At 43.2% G+C, this 19,706-nt stretch overlaps 2 protein-coding genes across 2 annotated transcripts in view; one reads left to right on the top strand and one right to left on the bottom strand.

Moving 5' to 3' along the window:
- Window positions 1–19,706, bottom strand: part of RBX1 (ring-box 1) — a 434,671-nt gene that overhangs the window by 185,514 nt on the left and 229,451 nt on the right. The gene's annotated exons all lie outside the window — the stretch shown is intronic.
- The window catches only part of MRTFA (myocardin related transcription factor A), a 214,338-nt gene continuing 194,638 nt past the window's right edge, over window positions 7–19,706 (top strand). Inside the window, exon 1 of the mRNA XM_069102864.1 lies at window positions 7–3,557. Within this exon, the coding sequence (XP_068958965.1) occupies window positions 3,555–3,557 (3 nt within the window). The 5' untranslated portion in view covers window positions 7–3,554. The remainder of the gene's footprint in view (window positions 3,558–19,706) is intronic.

The raw sequence follows: 19,706 nt of genomic DNA, 5'->3' as shown, positions 1-19,706 counted from the left end.
GGGGCCTGGGTCTGACTTCCAGTTCAAGTGACTTTGGGCAGCCACATAGACTGGGTGTGTCTCTCACTTTCCTCCTTTGTAAAGGAAGGGGCTGGGGCTGGATGAGCTTTAGACCACTTTCTAGCCCCCAATCCCACAGTCCTATAAAATCTGGCAGATGTGGACTTCATCCGCTAGGAAAGCATCTGGGAGTTAGGACACTTTGTCCAAGGGTAGTTTGGTGGAGTGGTTAGAGGGGCTTCCTCAGATGGTCCAGGTCCCACCTTGGGCATCTGTAGTTTGGGGACAGATTCCTGAGACCAAATTGAAGAGCAGCTGCTCATCTTCATTAATAGAGGGAGATTTTTCAACTGGAATTTCTGCACTGACCTAGGAAAAAAGCCAGCATTTTGTGTCAGTGTGTTCTCACTCTCATTTGAATAGCCTTGCCACATGCATAAACGAAGGCACTCTGGCACCCTGCCTTGGAGGCCACACGCTCACAACATTACACACTCCAGAATGTGGCATGGAATCCCAGTTATAGTAATGAGATCACGCCTATATGTTCCCTCATTCATATCATTCTTAACTCTTTCGGGCTTGAAATGCCTCCAGATTGTTGAGTGTAGGTCATTCTAGAACACAAAGCTGTGGGCTCTAACTCAGGCTTTATTTGACAAGAAGTTGAACTGCATTTGGATCTCTTATTATAGATGACCCCTAAGCACTTCCAATTACACAGCTTTACCATTGAAAAGGGAGATGCTTTTTCATGCTTCCCGTGGACAAAGTGGTACAGCCCCAGGACTGCAGGCTTGGGAGCTTTGGGCTCAGAGTGATGATAGTTTTGTCTCATGTCTTTCACTTTTTGAATATTAAGTCTAAAGGCTCCACAAAAGCTGGGTTATTACTGGAATGCTTTATAAAGAAATGCGGAGTTGTTAACTGTCTTTAAAAGCACATGCAGGGAAAATGATGCAGACTTAGCAGGGGGCTCACTTCATACTTACCTAAGCACAGATAGAAAAAAGTCAGGCTTCCAGAGGTTCCCGTGGAGTCAGCGGACACCGTTAAGTGCTCCCTGTGTGCACAGCAGTGGGGACGTCATGAACTCCTAACCTGCAGCCTGGGAACTTGGTTTTTTTAGTATTCTGATAACTGGAGTTCACTAGAATTGGTTTCCATTGATCTAGTGCATAATAGGTGCTTAATAAATGTTTATTGACTTACTGAGTGTTGAGGTGTCTAGTCCTGTGCTAAATGCTCTGGGAGATAAAAGAGTGCTCTAGAAGAAAGACAGACAGTGCCAAAGTTTGGCATTTTCTTGGCTCCAACCGCTCTGGAGGTATTATCTGCTAAGGCAAGAATTGCAGTCTGCTTTGATGGAGGGAGTACTCACACAGGAGGGAAGATGGAAGTTAGTTAATGTTCTCATACAGTAGAATTTAAGTGTGCAAACCCATGGGTAACTACATTCAGAGAGAACACATTGACATAGAGATAAGCTAATAAATATACATTTATGTTTTATGTGGGGTTTGTGTGTTTTCTGTCTTTAATTGTAAAATGTTTAGTTGCTTCCTGCAGTTGGGTGGGGGAGATTATCATCTGAAAAAGCTTTGTGAAATAGGCTTTATTTCAGGAGAGCCTCAGAAGAGAATCTCCAGGAAATTCCTCCCTGTTTTGATGCCTCATTCATTGTCCATGGAGGTGGCCCTGAGTTCTTCATGACTTCCTCACCCTGTGTGTATTAGGTTTGGGCAGGTCTTGTACCAAGCTGGAAAGGCTTTGGGGATGTGTGATGCTGCTGCACTGTTATTGGTGAGTGCCTAGGTGAGTGCACTGTGGCCCCATTGGCACAAAGTTGGCCAGCAGGTGATGGATTTGGATGCTGCAGCAACTTGAGGATGTGGAATGGAAGAGATGTCACCTGTGTTGGGGATGGCATCCTCACAATCAAATCACAGATCTTTGGAAGAAAGTATTTAAAATAGGAAAGGGAAGGAATTTACAGGTGAAATGATCTGGGCACAGAAATTGTCATATGAATATATAAGATTTGGGAATGGGCATATTCCACTGAGAGAGTAACTCCCAGCTTAGGGGTAGAGTGGGAACACTGAGGTAAGGATGCAGCTTTGAGGGCAGTGCCTTGGCCAGCTCTTGCAGCTTTGGGGCTGGGGAGGACACAAGTGTGAGGGGGCAGCGTGGAGATGGTATTCTCAGGGGCTGTGGCTGGAGGATGAGTGAAATGAGAAGGTTGTGGGGCGGCCTGGGAACATTCCAGTGCTGGGCACTTATTGTCTTAGCATCAGCTTGGGCAGACAGAGTGAGACCATCTCATGAAATCCCAGTGTCCTCATCTGTGAAAAAAAGACTGTTATAATAACTTATTAGTGCTTTGAAAAGTTGTTAAAGTGCTCTCTTGGATTTGGGCAATTTCTTTTTCTAGTACTTTTATTCTTCAGTAAATGAAATTAAAAATCGCCATTCCTTTTTTTTTTTTTTTTTTTCCTTTTGGAGGGCAGTTGGGTTTAAGTAATTTGCCCAAGGTTACGCGGCTAGTTTTTTTGTGTGTGTGGGTGTTAAGTGTCTGAGGCCGGAACCGAACTCGGGTCCTCCTGAATCCGGGGCCGGCGCTTTACTCGCTGTGCCACCTAGCCGCCCTAAAAATCGCCATTCCTTGCATAAATGGGACTTGTTAGCAAGCATACTACCTGTTTCATTTTCAGTTGTGTCTGACTCTACATGACTCCATTTGGGGTTTTCTTGGCAAAGAAACTGGAGTGGTTTGCTGTTTCTTTCTCCAGTTCATTTTACAGATGAGGAAACTGAGGCAAAAGGAGTGAAGTGACTTGCTTAGGGTCACACAGCTAGCAAGTGTCTGAGGCCACATTTGAACTCAGGAAGAGGAATCCTCCTGGCTCCAGGCCTGGTGCTCTATCCTCTGCATCACCTGGCTGCCCCTTGGAAATTGAGATAGCACTTTTTGGCATGTGAATCCTCTCTGCTTTGAGATTTATAAGTTTTATTTCAGTTAGCTAGTCAGCAGGCATTTATTAAGTGCCTACCAAATGCCAGACATTGTTCTAAGTTCTGGATTTACAAAGAAAGGAAAAAAATAGTTCCTTCTCTCCTGAAGGTAACAGCCTACTGGGGAAAACAGTGTTTAACCAGCTGTTTGTAAAGGATATGTGCATACAAAATAGAGCTGTACGCACACACACACATATACATGCACACATGCACACACATGTTGGAGAGAATCCCAGAGGGAAGGACAGCTGAGAAAAGTTTCGTGTAGAAGGCAGGATTTCAGCTGCTTCTGGAAGGAAGCCGAGAGGTGGAGATAAGGAAGGAGGGCTCACCAGGGCTGTGGGACGGCCGGTGAACATGCTTGGAGTCAGGCGATGGTGATTGCTTGCCTTTTTGGAGCCACAGCACGTGCACCAGTGTCGCTGGGTCACAACGCGTGGGGTTGCATAAGAAGACTGGAGAAGTAGAAGGGGGACAGGTTACAGAAGGCTCTGAATGTGGAGGAAGAAGGAAGGGTTTGCCTTTCAGTCTGGGGCATGGTGAGTTTGAGATGTCTGTGGGATATCCAGGTCCACATAGGCAGTTGGAGATTCAAGTCTGGGTTAGGCAGAGAGGATCGGGCTGGAGGCAGCATTGAATCCATGGGAGCTAATGCACTTAAGGATTCAAATACTGTTTTAGAGATCTTTAGTTTAACCACAGCCCCTTCAGCAGTGAGTCTCCCAAAATTAGTTAGCCTGGGTCTTGGATCATAGACACATAGTCTGTACTGGGGGTTATGCTTCATTGCATGGCCCTCAATGGCCCTGTGTCACTTCTGTGCCACAGTGAGAAGGAGCATTGTAGCAGAACTTGAGTAGAAGGTAAATGGGAAGAAATGTTTGTGGGGCCTACATCTTAAAATTTGTGCATGGGGAAATTTTAATATTGGAAAAATAAATTTTTCAAGTGATCAAAATCTAGACTGAGTACCTAACTTACCCCCCCTCCCCCGACATGACACCTTCCACTGAATCAGGTGAAAGAATCAGTCTGATTTTGCCAGTGTTACTGATGAAAAATAAAACCTGAGCAGTTTTGCATAGTTGGGCAGAATGTCAGTGTGATTTGGAAGTCTTTGTGTTAGCATCAAGGTATTCAAGTCATTGAAATTAACTTTGCCATTTTCCTTATTTGTGTCTTGGTGCTGTTCCTGAAATGGAAAACTGGGATAATGACTTCACATCTGAAATAGCTCAATAAATACTAAATAAGGGCATACTATAATGTCCAAATTTTGAGAAATTCTTGCCAGTATTTCAGTATCTTTTTAACTGTAAATGGGGAGAATGGTGCCAGTGGCCCTTAATGTGGTTAATATGTATGTATTTTCTCTACCACAGAATTTGTAGGAACTTGGGAAATTGCCAGCCCATCGTGCTTTTGTATACCAAGCTGCACTTTTTTCTTGTATTTCAGAGTGGGTTGTCACTCTTGAGACCCTGGCTTGATAGCTGATTATTCACTTGTATTATTATATATAGGCTATATTTAAAGTAATTATTCTTCTCTGTGATGGTAGAATGTATTTTATTGCGCTTTTCTGTAAGAGGTTTTATGAAGGACCTGGGGAGTGATAGAGGATTAGAAATCCACACTGTTAGTATAAAATAGGTAAAGAGAAAAGTATGAATTGAATTCAGAAGTTAAAACCAAGGACTTTTTTTTTTTTCTAACTCCTGGCGTATGTTAAACAGCTTTAGTGCAGAAGAGAGCTTTTCCACACCAGCCTTTTCACACATCCTTCCTCTTCCTGTCCCCTGTGAGCCAGTGCCTCGGGCCTCCACGCTGAAGCTCTAGTGTGTTGGGCCTCCCGTGCCTGGAACACCTCCCCATCTCTGCCTTCTGGCTTCCCTGGCTTCGTTCAGGCTCCTGCTCACGTTTCATTGAATGAAGGAAGCCTTTCCCTTGTATTATTTCACATTGATCCTGTACCTGTTTTGTTTGTAGGTGTCTCCTCCATTAGACTGGGAGCCCCTTGCATTCAGGGGCACTGTTTTGTCTTTCTTCTGTCCCTGGTGAAAGTGTTGTTCTGGGTGCTTAATAGGTGCTGAGTAAATGCTCACTGATCAGCAAAAACACCACCTTTTAGGTTCTAGTACCTGAGGAGATCAATGTTAATTGGTTTTCTTTATTTTTTTTGAGTGAGTCATATGTTTGTAAAGGGGACAAGGAATGTTTGTACTAATGTAAGAGATACTGGGCTAGTCATTGTAAATAAAACAAACTGTAAAATTTGCTCTTTACCTTTTTCAGGTTCAAAGGGTTGTTGACTTGTTCTTGTGGTCTGATCTGTGGGTATCCAGCCAATGTATTGTACCAAGCAGTTCTTTGGATTTTTTTCTAGGCCAGGCATCAGGCAATTATGACATCCCTGTAAGTTTGTATTTTTTTTTTTTGTTGTTGAATTTAACCTGAAAGCCGATTCTGAGGATAAGCCTGGCAGAATCAGCGTTTGTATTTGAAAATTGGATCTGCCTTCTACAAGGCTAGTAATGGCATTTCATTTTCCAGCTTATTTAACAACCTCTCTGGTGCCTAAATAAAACTAAATTAACCATAGTGTAATCTTTTGTTCTATTGAGTGAATTAGGAGGATTTCTGAATCTTTTTCAATATTCACTTTCTTTTTCCCCCCCATGCAAAGCATATTTCCATATTAGCCATGTTATAAAAGAAAACACAGACCCCCCTATTCCCCAAAAAAACCCACAAGGAAAAATAAAGAAAAAAACCCATCGGCTTTATTCAGCATGCAGACTTCATCAGTTATTTCTCTGGAGGTGGATAGCATTGTCCATCTCAAATCTTTTGGGATTGTCTGGGATGATTGCATTGATCAGATGAGTCCAGTCTTTCAGATCTGCTCCTCGTACATGTAGCTGATCCCGTGTACAATGTTCTCCTGGTTCTGCTCATTTCACTTCTTATCAGTTCATATGGAAGTCTTCCCAGATTTTTCTAAGAGCATCCTGGTCATCATTTCTTATAGCACAACAGTCTTCCATCACAATCATATGCCACAACTTGTTCAGCCATTCCCCAATTGAAGGGCATCTCCTTGATTTCCAGTTCTTTGCCACCATAAAAAGAGCACTATTAAGTATTTTTCCTTTTTCTTTGATTTTTTTTTTTAAGCAGTTGGGGTTAAGTAACTTGCTCAAGGTTACACGGCCAGTTCTTTTGTGTGGGTGCTAAGTATCTGAGGCCGGAGCCGATCCTGGGTCTCCCGACTCCGGGGCTGGCGCTCTGACATACTGCGCCACCTGGCCCCCGCTTCTTTGATTTCTTTAGGGTACAGACCCAGTTCTGCTATTTCTGGGTCAGAAGATGTGTGCAGTTTTACATGGCCCTTTGGTTAGTTGCAATAGAATTGTTGTCCAGAACAGCTGGATCAGTTCTCAGCTCCACCAGCAGTATCCCAGTTTTCCTCTATCTCCTCTCTCATTTGTCATTTTCCTTTTCCAACATTCTCCTTCTTGGAGTAAGAGCTTAGAAGCAAGGCCTTGTCCTAGTTCTTTCCTCCCCTCCTGTCAGCCAACAAGCATTCATCAGGCTGCATCCATGTTCTAGGAGCTGAGTACAAAGAAAAAGAAGAACGGAGGCAGGAAACTAACCTGGTATGGGCGAAAATTCAATACAAAGTGTATACACAATCATTTCTAGGGGATAGCCCTCCCATCTAGTTGCATGGTGGTGGGACGGGGTAGGGCGGAAGTCTGGAGAGACTTCCTCTTTGTGGTGACATGAGGTGAACTTTGTTGAAAGAAGTGAAGAGGGATTTTATTCCAGGCATGAGGGATAGCCTGGGCAAAAGTCCGGAGAGGAGAGATGGCAAGGAAACCAGTTTGGCCAGAACAGGGGTGCTGGGGCTTTGATAGTTTTCTCCATTTTCCCACATAATCAGTCAATTAGTCTTTTGCTCTTTCTCATTCTCTTGCTCTCTCATCCCTTGTGTCTTGTCCCTGTCTCCCTTCCTCTCTCGTCTCCCTTTCTCTTTTTCTGTCTCTATCTGTCTCTTCTGTGTCTCTCATTGTCTCTCTGTCTCACACACACACACACACATACACATGCACTGCACTGCTCTACTTTTGAGGCTGGAGTGAAATGAAAATCATCTTTGGACCATGTCAAGAATGATCAAGCTAATTCTTTGCATTTAGTCTAAGTCTGGAGCTAGAGGAGAGAGCAGCAAAGAAATGACGTGGGGGAGGGAGGTGTCTCAGACCTTGCCTCTTCTTCTGCCTTCCTTGATTCCAGGAAGTGGATGGATGGGAGGACATCGTACTGGTGGGCAGACTCTATTCAGATGGGCAGCGTTTGTCCTCGTAGCCTCTTAAGAACTTTCCCATGATGCCTGCCCAGGGTTCAGATCTCTAGTTTGACTGTTCTAGAGAGAATCTTCTCATACTCCATGAAGTCAGGAGGTGGGATTAGAGTATACCAACTTCAAAATCCTACAAACCTGTTTCCTCTTTGGTTTTGATTTGTCTTCTCCTATTGGGGTGCTTTGCTTTCTGGAAGTCAGGAAGCTAACCTCATATGGGGGAAAGCAACAGGTACTTGGACAGTTCAGTATAAAACAGATGTAAAATCCTTGTTAGCAGCTGAGTGGGTAGAGGGTCAGGACAAGCTTCTTGCAGGTGTTGGAAATTTACACCTGGGCTGGGAGCACGGCTGGTTAGATCCCTTTCTGCTTTGGGTTGTTTCTTACAGCTAGCTCTGTAGAGTCTTTTCCTTTTGCCATCTTTTATTCTGGTCTGTAGAGAAATACCAGCCGATGACAGGCTGGGTATAGTGAGTCCTCAGATGGGAAGAAGTAAACCATGTAAAATTGGGTTCTAGTTTGGCCAATGAAATAGCAAGTTTCCTCCTTTTCCTGCCAGGTTGTTTGGGGAAAAGAGAAGAGTTTCTTGAGGGTGAGAATGGACTTAACCTGCCTGTTGTGATGGCTTCTTGATCTCCTTTACAAGAGGCATCAGAAGGATACCATTAGGAAAAATACATATTTTTCAAGTCAAGTAAATAATATTTTTTCTTTTTGTTGCAGTGATCCTTCTCTCCAGTTACTGGGCAGGGTGCTCTGAATTCATGGAGCGACTTTCTCTAACTCCTCATGTTGATTCTGTGTCTGTTTAAGTCAGCTTATGTCCTAATACTTACTAGCTGTGTGACCTGGGGCAAGTCACTTAACCCTCTTTGCTTCAGTTTCCTCAGCTGTAAAATGAGCTGGAGTATCTCCAGCCAAGAAAACGATACAACAGCAAAATTCCTCTGGAAAAAGTTTGCTTGATTGATAAATGTCAGCCTCAAATGAATTTTATGATGATAATGATAATAATAATAAGGAAATAAGCATTTATTAAGTGCCTACTGTGTATTAGATACTGTGCTAAGGCTTTAACAGAACTCTTAATTGTTCCTTACAACAACCTCCTACTAGGAGGTAAGTGCTATTATCTCCATTTTACCATTGAGGAAACTGAGGCAGGCAGAGGTTAAATGACTTGCCTAGGGTCGCATAACTAGAAAGTGTCTGAATTAGGATATGAACCTACCTCTTCCAGACTTCAGGCCTAATTATCTGTCCATTGTGCCACTTTATATTGCATTTTAAAACTTATATTATTTCTTTTCACTTAAAAAAAAGAAAAGAAAACCAAAATCCCAGTACCAGATGTGCATAATTAAGCACAACAGATTCCTGCATTGGTCATGTCTAAAAGTCCTTATGTCTTAATATGTCCCCTGAGCCTGTCAACACTCTGCCATGAGTGGCTGGCATTGGTGCTTAGGAATTGGTCATTGGAGTTTATATCTCATGGTAAGGTTTACCAGACCCTGGTGTCTCCCCCGCCCCCCCAGCCACTTTGTGAAGTGGGTAGTACAGAGGAGGAAACAGGTTGCCAGAGATTTGCTTGTGGTCACCCCGCTGGTAAAGGTCACTCTGAGTTTAAACAGTGGCTCTGGACTCTTGTGTCCTGCCTTACTCCTCTCATGAGGATTCCCATTGAGTGGTTCACAAAGCCCTTTGGGCTTCACAGTGATGAGCCAAAGGGGTTTGTGCTCAAAATCCTTTAATGGTACCTTAAGCAGTGACTCATTCTAGAGAATGTTAGGAGTCATGGATCATGTCACCTTGGGGTTTACAGCACCTTTTTTGGTTGTTGTTCAGAGGGATTTGAGGAACAAAACATGTAGGGAGTCACTGCTTGACTCCCATGCTGCCTCCTGGCCTCTCCACAGAGGGTTCTGGGTAGTCCTTGTTTCTCAGACCTGTTACTGCCTCCACTTTCTGCTCCTCCCACCTTGGAGCTGTCATTTGGCTTCTCATCATACTAGGATGCACTGGTGGACCATGTGAACAGCAGGGTTTTGTAATTTTAGTGGGAAGTAGCTTAACTTATAGTTGAAAGCTTACCATGGATGAAAATGAGCATATTATGTTAGGTTCTTTCCTCCTCTACCTTTCCTTGGCATGCCCTGCTGAAAGGGGAGCCGAGGAGATTAGGACTGCTTCTGTCTGATAAGAACCCAGAAACTTAAGTGGTGGCAGCTCCCACTGTGGCAATCTGAGGCCAGAGCTCGGTGTGCTGTGCTCCTTGTGCCTGTGAGTAGGGACTGTAGATTTTGGTTTGTCATTGTGCCCATACTGAGCTTTATAGACATGGGAGCCATTGGAGAGAAGGCTGGACCCTGGGAACAGGCAGCCTTAGAAAAAGGGGACAATGCCAGGCTTTCTTCATTTGGAAGGTTGTAAGCCCTGGGCTCTAGCCCTGACTTTATGCTACTAGAGTGGGCAAGGTATGCCACTTGGTGCGGCCTCCATTTTCCCATCTATTAAATGGGGCTAATAATAATAGTGAGAGGTGACTTATGTCAGAATACCTAATCTAAAAGGCTTGGAAGCCTCAGATGAAATGTTAGGTGCTTGGTGACCCTTGGAATGTGCTTTACCCATAGTTTTTCTTTTTCTTTTCTTTTTTTTTTTGAGGGGGGAAGATAAGGCAGTTGGGGTTGTGACTTGCCCAAGGTCACACAACTTATAAGTGTGTCAAGTGTCTGAAGCTGTATTTGAACTCAGGTCCTTCTGACTCTAGGACCCGTACTATATTAACTGTGCCACCCAGCTGCCCCCATAATTTTTCTTGTTATGGAGTCCCAGAACTGGAGTTTAAATCTTGTCAGTTCCTGTGATTATGGGCAAGTCATTTTACCTTTTTGAAAAGTTTTGGTTTTCTCATCTGCTAAGTGAGGATAATATTTGCCTCTGTCTAGCACAGAGGATTGTCGTGAGGTCCAAATGTACTAAATGAAGTGCAGGTATTCTGTAATCATTAAGCACTCATTCTGGGATGAGTCAGCTAGGAGGCTCAGGGTTCTAGAGCTGGGCCTGGAGTCAGAAAGTCCTGAGCCCTGCTTCTGCCTCAGACGCTTCCCTGTGGCCCAGGCCACTTCATCTCTGCTTCCTTAGCTGTAAAAACGAGGGTCTTGATAGTGCCTGCCACACAATGTTGTTGTTACTGTCTGTCAAGTGTGTTTTAGACATGCACGCTCTTATTGCCAACTCGGGGCGGCTCTTCTAGTATTTATCTGATGGCCTCACTGATAGAGGTCTCTCTTTGCGCAGTATTAATATTGTTTTGTTGTTGAGTCATTTCAGTCGTGTCTGACTCTCTGTGACCCCATTTGGGGTTTTCTTGGCAGAGACGCTGGACTGGTTTGCCGTTTCCTTCTCCAGCTCATTTTGCAGATGAGGAAATTGAGGCAAGCAGAGTGAAGTGACTTGGCCAGGGTACACAGCTAGTGTCCAAGGCCAGATTTGAACTCAGGAAGATGAGCCTCCTTGACTCCAGGCCTGGTGCGCTCTCCACTGCACCACCTCACATTATATGGTGTTTCACAGTTTACAGTAATCCTGTGAGGTAGACAGTGTGAATATTATGCTCGACCTAGCACAGATATGCAAAGAAGTAAGGAAAAGTTTGGCCCCACTTTTCAGTGATGCTGGAGACAATGTTTATACGCTTACCAGATTTGTCCATTTGTGTTTGTGGACAAGTCTGGCCTTCAGGGACTAACTGAAGGAAGGAGGGTGATTATCCTAGAGAAGAGAAGCCTTGGAATAGGCCAGCATCTTACTTGGCTTCACCCACCAGGGCAGGAAGAGGAGCTGCTGAGGGGCAGGTGGAGCCTGAAGGGAGGAAAGCGCTGTGCAGCCAAGGACCAAACAGGAGGGACTTTGGCAGCATGACCGTAGTGGTTTCTCCCTCACTCGTGGCTTTCAGTCACAGGCTGAATGACCGCTTCCTTGGGGGTGATGTAGAGTGAGTTCTCAGGCAGGTTTGGATTATCCTTGTTACTTCTCAGGTCCTTTTTGACCATTGAGGCTCAGAGATGGGCAGTGTGGATCAGGCCAACAGTGTTTTTTTTGTGTAGTCACAGGGATGGCAAGTCTTCAGCCAAAGTGCCCTCACTAGACATCTGAGAAGCAAAGGCTCCAACACGTTAAGCTGTTCACAAGTAGAATATTCAGTCTCCTGAGGTAATGAGTTCCCCGTCACTGGAGGTCTTCAAGCAGAGACTGGATGGGGGTAGGTTTCATTGCAAAGGGAATGCTATTATTTTATAGAAGCTGTGGGAGTAGTGATTTGATGACTATTCCCCAAACAAAAGAGGTGTGATGGTGGAGCCCATGGCAGGATGCTGTTCGGGGTAGACACTTGTGTGACCTGGTCTGCAGTGGGCTCTGTGATGTGCCAGTCAGAGCAGCTTAGCCCCAAGGCAGGCAGATTGAGGCCCCCAGAGCGTGGTCTTTGGTGACCAAGAGGATCGATGCCCAGCTTGAGTTTAAGCCTGACTTTGCTGCTTACCTGTGTCACTGTAGGCAAGCTATTGCATTTTCTTCATTTGCAGAACAGGAATGATACATGTTCTGTCTGCCTCATAGTGTTATTGTATCAAATAATGGAAAGGCCCTTGATAATCATAAGGAGCTAAATAAATGCTAGTTATTTGTCTTTCTCTCCTAATTATTACTCCTTTGCAAACCCTGTCCTTTGTTCTTTAACTTAGAAAGATTTTTCTTCAGCTTGGAGGGACATTTCTAGTGGGCATGCACCCAGGCTCCTCTTCTGTCCAACGTTTCGATCGGTGACTTTGCTGAAGATTTACAGCATATTTCTCACATTTCCAAATGACCCCAAGCCAGGAGGGCTACATGTTAGATGAAAGAATCACGATTCAAAATGACTTTTAACAAAATAGAACAGTGGGCCAAGTAAGACAGGATTAAATCGGATAAGGGTGAATATAAAATGCCTCATTTAGGTTTAAAAAAGTAGCTGCTTGGAGGGAAATAGGCAGGTAGCAGGAGGGCAGGGTCACAGGTAGGATAAAGTAGAGGAGGCTGGAAGGAGAGGAAAGGAGATGTGCCCAGAGAGAAAAACAAAGAGCAGGGGTAGAATTGGGGAGTCTGTGTCTGCATGTGTGGATGGACATATCTCTAGCTGTAGAGAATTATATCCACACTTTTTTTTTAAATTTAATTTTATTTTTAAGCAATTAGGGTTAAGTAACTTGTTCATGGTTACACGGCCAGTTATTTTGTGTGGGTGCCAAGTATGTGAGGCCAGAACCGATCCTGGGTCTCCCGACACTGGGGCCGCGCTGCTACTCACTGCGCCCCCTGGCTGCCCCTGTATCCACACTTAAGTGTAGCCTTCTGGGGAGTGGGGAAGGGAGAACAAAGAGCAAAGTAAAAAGTGCGTGGCGCAGAACGACGGAAAACTCACAAGGAAGCAAAGAAAAACATTTATCGCATGGGCTTTCTTGAGATGAAAATTTATTGTGACGTATTTCGAGTCCTCTCTTATGTTGTTGTATGTCGTGTTGTATTTTTTCCTTTTAAATTTATTTATTTTCTTAGGCTTTGCTATGCACGACATGCTTTTATTTCTTTGTGTTTAAGTTCATGATATGTTTTTTTTTATCTATTCTGTGTTTGTGTTCTGGTGTTTGAGTCTAAAGAAAAAAAATTAAAATGAGATAAAAAAATTTGTTGCACAAACTCAGAATGGGGAAGAGTGTAACTGAATGGCAGCTTGTGGACAGGCCATGACGCCAAGAGTCCAGAAGGCCTGGGTTTAAGTTCGGCCTCACACACTTGCTAGCTCTGTGATGTTGGGCAAATCCCATAATTATTCCAACTTCAGTTTCCTCATCTGGAAAAACGAGTGTTGGGCTCAATGACTTTCAAGTTCCTTTCTAACTCTAAATCTCTGGATCCTATGAGCCCCTCTGACTGTTTTTTTGGTAGATTGTGACCTCACCATGAGTCAGCAGTGTGACCTGACTGCCCAAAAGATTAACAAAATACTGACTGTTATTACTAAAAATCTGATGTCCAGAAAAAGGGAGGTGAAAGCTTTGTTGTCGTCTAACCTTGTGGTAGCCTATCTGTGGAGTTGTGTTCTATTCTGGATGTGATAATTTTCAAAGGTTACTGAGAAGCTAGGACACCTAGGTACTTAAAATATGGTCATAATAAGAATTGGATGATCAAACTGGGAATGTTTAGTCTGGGGTAGAAAAGAAAGCTCCTGATTTCTGTCTTTTGAGTGCTTGAAGGCTGTTATATGGAAGAGGGATCAGCCTTATTTTGTTAGGTGTCCCTAGAAGGCACAACTTGGGACTGTGCGGGAAAGTTGCTGAGATAAAAACTTTGACTTTTTACAACTCATCCGTGAAGCTCTTTTTGAAGAGCCCTTTCTGTCTCCCGAGCTAGTGAGCTCTTCAGGCAGAGACTTGGATGGCCACTTGTGGTGGTTTTTGTAGAGGAGTGGGTTTGACCGGTTTCTCTCTGATATTCACTAATCAGATTATTCTTCTTAGTTGTACTTAGTGTTTGTTTGGATTTAAATAAAGATAGACATGTAGTATATTTGTATGTTTGCTCAGGGGTCTTGGTGTTTCCTTTTCTTTAAGGGCCAACTTCTGTGCCTTTCTATCCTTTAGACCACCTTGTGACAAGGGAAGGGCATGGATCTGGAGTGGAAGGGCCTGAAGCTAGAGTCATTTCTTTGTCACTTTCTGCCCTTGGGAGTATTGGCTAAGCCTCTCGGCTACTGGATCAATCAACAAGCATTGATTAAGCCCCCACTAGGTGCCAGGGACTGTGTTGAGTACTGAGCAAGCAGGGACAAAAAAGACACGTCCCCTCTCCTCAAGGAACTTAGATTTCTGAGGCTTCTTTCCTCTTTAAAATCTTATGATCTGATAATTCAGAATCTTTTTCTTACTTGGCAGGAAAATGGTGTGGTTTTGTTGGTAGCTGGGGTGTGCAAGGAGGCATTGAGATGGCTTAGCGGATGGGGCACTGAGCCTGGAATCAGGAAGACCTGAGTTCAAATCCAACCTAAGAGACTTACTAGCTGTTTGACCCTGGGCAGGTCATTTAACATGTTTGACTTAATCCACTGGCAAAGAAAATGACAAACCACTCCAGTATCTTTGCCAAGAAAACCCCATGGACAGTTAGGTCTACAGAGCCATGAAAAGTCAGATGTGACTGTACAGCTGAACAGCTAGAAGGGTACAAAAGGTAGGAAACCCTGAGTTCAAATCCTGCCTCACATACTGTTTAGCTTTGTGACCCTGGACAAGTCACTTAACCTCTAAACTAAACACTAACACTAAAGCCTCAGTTTCCTCATCTGTAAAGTGGGGATAATAATAATATCACTTACCTCACAATGTTGTTGTGGGGATTCAATAAATAACATGGAATGGCCTTTGCAAACCTTAAAGCACGATATAAATGCTAGCTATTTTTATTTGTTAGTTGGGACAATCAAGTTTTAAGAATTTTTAAAAATATTTTTTCCAATTACATATAAAAATAATTTTAACCATCATTTTTTATAATTTTGAGTTCCAAATTCTCTCCTCCCCTTCCTCCCCTCCCCCGCCAATGAGCAGGCAATCGATTTGAGAAAGGTGCACTCAGGCAAAACATATTTCCATATGAGTCATGTTGTAAAAGAAAATACAAACAAAAAACCCCTCAAGAAAAATGAAGAAAGTCAAAAACAAGTATGCTTCGATCTACCTTCAGATTCTATCAGCTCTTTCTTTGGAAGTGGATATCTTATTTCATCATCGGTCCTTCACAATAGTTTTGAATCATTGTGTTGCTGAGAATAACTAAGTCATTTTACAGTATTGCTGTTGGTGTGTACAGTGTTCTCCTGGGTCTGCTCAGTTCACTTTGCATCAGTTCATGTAAATCTTTCCAGGTTTTTGAGACTATCCTGCTCATCATTTCTTGTAGCACAAGAAGAGTTGCTATGTTCTTAAATATAGAGATTCTTTTCCTATTATTTTTATAAATTAAAAAAAAAATCTCTTTCAGGATACAGACCTAGTAGTGGTATTGCTGGATCAGAGGGTATGCACAGTTTTATAATCCTCTGGTCATAGTTTTGAATTGCTCTTCGGAATGGTTGAATCAGTTCACAACTCTATCAGCAGTACATTAGTATCCCAGTTTTCCCACATCCGCCCTCCAACAATTGTCATTTTCTTTTTCTGTCTTCTTATCCAACCTGATGGGTTAGAGTTGTTTTAATTTGCATTTCTCTAATCAGTAGCTATTTAGACATTTTAAAATGACTATTGATAGCATTGGATTTTTCATCTGAAAACTTCCTGTTCATATCTTTTGAGCACTTACTAATTGGAGAGTGATATGGATTTTTACAAATTTGACTCAGTTCTCTATATATTTGAGAGATGAGGACTTTATCAGAGAAACTTGCTGTAAAATTTTCCCTACTTTTCTGCTTTCCTTCTAATCTTGACTGCATTGGATTTTTTTTGTGTAAAATCTTTTAAATTTAATGTAATTAAAACGATCTGTCTTACATCCCATATGCTCTCCATCACTTGTTTGATCATAAATTCTTCACTTATCCGTGGATCTTACAGGTGGACTATTCCATGCTCCCCTAATTTGCTTATATCACCCTTTATAAACATAAATCATGAACCCATTTTGACCTTATCTGGTATAAGATGTTGGTTTATAACCTAGTTTCTGCCAAACTGTTTTCCAGTTTTCCCAGCAGTTCTTGTCCCAAAAGTCTGGATCTTTGTGTTTATCAAACCTAAGATTATTGTGATCATTTGCTATTATTGTGTGCTGTATTGTGTGTTTAATCTATTCTGCTGATCCCCTACTCTCTTCCTTAGCCAGTACCACATTGTTTTTGATGATCACTGTTTTGTGATACAGTTTGAGATCTGGTAGGGCTCAGTAACCTTCATTCACATTTTTTTTCATTAATTCCCTTGATATTCCTTTGTTTTTTCAGATGAATTGGCAGCCACTTTTTGAGAAGCCCTTCTGAGAAGAAGCCATTTTTCTCTCCCTGCAGGTTCCTAGGCTTATAGGATTATGGATTTGGGGCTGAAAGGGATATCTGAGGTTATGGAGTCCAACCCTTCATTTCATAGATTAGGAAACTGAGCTCTAGAATGGTTCAGTGACTTGTACCAAGTCACCCTGTTAATGCATGTCTGAGGTGTAGTTTGCATTCGGTCTTCCTGACTCCACTCAAGGCTTCCTTTCAGCTGCTCACCTCAGGAAACAGCTGATTTCTGCTTGGGCTGTGGGGAGGTTTTCTCTGGGTGAGAAATTCTAACTCCTCAGCAGTTCTGTAACAGTGTGAGTTCCTAGATTTGTTGGGGTGGGGACATGCAGACGTAGGCACACTGTCTCTTATTACAGAGTTTCTTACTGTTGGGATCCTGCTTTTATGATAGATTTCCTCATTTGTGCGAATTAGGCCATAGCACCAATCCAGCTGGGAAGATAATCCATTGATTTGAAGTTAAAAATAATTTTCTCCTGATTCTAGTTATGAATCATCATGAATAAAGAATGAATGAATGCAAAAGTGTTTATTAAGTGCTTATTGTGTGCATAGCCCTGTGCTGAGTCCTGGGGACAGACAGCTCTGTGCCTAAGAAGCTCAGATTTTTTTTTTTTTAAAGCAATCGGGGTTAAGTAACTTGCGCAAGGTTACACAGCCAGTTATTTCTGGGTGTGCTGCTAAGTATCTGAGCCCGGATTTGATCCCTAGGTCATCCCGACACTGGAGCCGGTGCTCTTACTTGCTGAGCCACCTGGCGGCCCCTAAGCAATTGGGGTTAAGTAGCTTGCTCAAGGTTACACGGCCAGGTGTTTCTGGGTGGGTGCTAAGTGTCTGAGCCCGGATTTGATCCCCAGGTCATCCCGACACTGGAGCCGATGCTCTTCCTTGCTGGCCGCCCCAGAAGCTCAGATTTTCATAAGGGAAAGAAACCTCAGAGAGGATGCTTGAGCTGCAGGACAGAGGAAAGGGCCATGAGGCTCCTCACCAGCAAATCAGAAGGTTGTGTCTCTTTGTTGGTGTCATTTCTCATAAAGCCTCATCTGTTTCTGACTGCTGGACAGTACCAAAGCTTTTGTGCTGGGAACTTTTTTGGTTTAGGGTCTTCAGTGGCCCCTTTAGCACATGCAAAGACTGTAGCTGGTGGAATCTCTGTGGAACGTTTCCCTGTGGCATGACTGTGTGGGCCAGGGTGGAAGCAGGGTAGTGGTCTGGGAGCCAGTGCTCCTCTTCCCATGGCTTTGGGCCTTGCCTGCCCACGGATGGTAGCTAGGTTGTATTGGTGATATTGGTGGACCCCGTTTCCATAATGATGATACCCCTTTAATGATGGCTTTGGAGACCATACTGGAGACAGGGCTGGTCATTATTGTTTCTGGGGCTCTAGAATTTACCTGTCCATCAATGGCAGTCCCAAAAATACAAGCCTGTCCAGTATTCAAATATTCTTCATACATAACCTTCTACTGATATTGCCAGGAAATGCCTGCTACCATCTCAGTGGAAGGGAGAATAACTCTTTTTCTTTAGCTTGGAGGTAGAAGTGTCATAATTGCCAGGAAAAATCCCTCCTCCCTGCTAAAGTCATTGCAGTGAGTGTGTACTGGGTTCAAAAGGCTTGTTACTCATCTGGGGTTAAGTCGAGGTTACCATTTCCTCCATAGGAAGTATTTTAGTTTATTCAACATGTTACCCAGTGTCTACTCTCTGCTAACCGCTGTGCTAAGTACAGGGTATGCAAAGGGAAGAATGACAGACCCTCAAGGGGGGATGGTTTAATTTTCCTGGGGGATGGTTTGCCTGCAGAGGGGTGTGTGATTGAGGGAAAGGAGAAATCCAGACAAATAGAGCCAGGGAAATTTGAGAGAGAAAAAAACACTGGGGTAAGTCAAGGAAAGCGGCCCTGAGCTCTGCTGACCCTTGAACTGATGCTGAAGTGACGAGAAGAGTTTTATCAGGTTAAGTTGAAATGACTAGGCTTTTAGGCTTGATCAGAAAATCTTGTTTAACTTGATTTGATGGTTCAGTCACGTGGGGTAAGTAGACATTTTGGCACAAGCTGGAAAATCCAGCTACCATTTATAGCACTGGTTCAATGTATAGATGCACTCCAAGCTCCAAACAGCTTTATAAACCAGCATTTTGAGAAACTTCTCTGAAGTGGGGGGGCTACCTGTATGTGATATTGTTGGTTGGCTTCACAGGAGTTGGCAATGAAATCTTTCTCTGTTCTTTGTGGTTAGTGATGCCATTGGATTTTCACATCCTTCTGCCTTCATAACTGGAAAATGGACTGGGGCAGCAGGCTCACACTGCATTCAAGGTGGGGTTCACTGGACCAGAGTTGGTTCTGCTAAAGAAAAGTTATGCAACCAAAATCCTTATCAGATTTACAGGAGAGCAAATTGTGGACTAACTTGACGAAGTCCCCTACTCCTTTTCACCCTTAAAAAAAGCTGATTGTGGAGTAAGAGTATGTGAAAGGAGTCTGACTAATGACCAGGGATGGCAGGAATGCTAAGCCTCCGACTTCTGGGAATATTTCAGTTTCATGAAGACCGGGGAGGTCATGCACCGTTGGTCAGAATCAGGAAGTGAAGCCTGGTCTGAATGGAATTCTTTGAGATATATGTGTGTGTGTGTGTGTGTGTGTGTGTGTGTGTATTAGGTGAATAACAGAATGCATAAGAAATTTTCACTAGTTAAAATAAATTTGAGTAGTTATTGACCTAAAAATCTTGTTAGCTTAACCTGGTTCCTGCTCCAAAAAGAGATGGGAAGGTGTGAGGTAGGCTGGTATGGCTTAATTTTTATAGGAAAGATGCTTACTGGCTGATTAAGTTAATCTTAGTAGAATGTTAATCAGGGAAAACATTGACCCTGTAGTTACAAAATATGATTTTTGGGGTTTAGCGTTGAGGTGGACCTGTAGGGATTATTCTTTGGTGTTGCTGTCTTGACTACTTGTATCCAAGAGGCTTCCCAGTTTGCAACCAATTTCTTTATTCCTCCCCTACGTTCCTAATTTCATCCTAACGTGGAGCTATCAATCCAAGAAACAAGTTGGCTTTTAGAAAACCTTGACATCAAATTCCACTTGCCATGTTGAGTCTAATTGTGGTTGCCAGCTGGTGAATTTCCATGTGTTCAGCCACTCCCAAGTTCTGACTCACTATTGAAGGCAAATAATCCATTGTAATTACTGGAATAGCAACA

Source organism: Petaurus breviceps, unplaced genomic scaffold (genome assembly GCF_028583685.1).
Source record: "Petaurus breviceps papuanus isolate PSGF00001 unplaced genomic scaffold, PetGlider_PUasm1.0 558, whole genome shotgun sequence".
NCBI lineage: Eukaryota > Metazoa > Chordata > Mammalia > Diprotodontia > Petauridae > Petaurus > Petaurus breviceps.
This window is presented reverse-complemented; position numbering and strand designations above follow the sequence as displayed.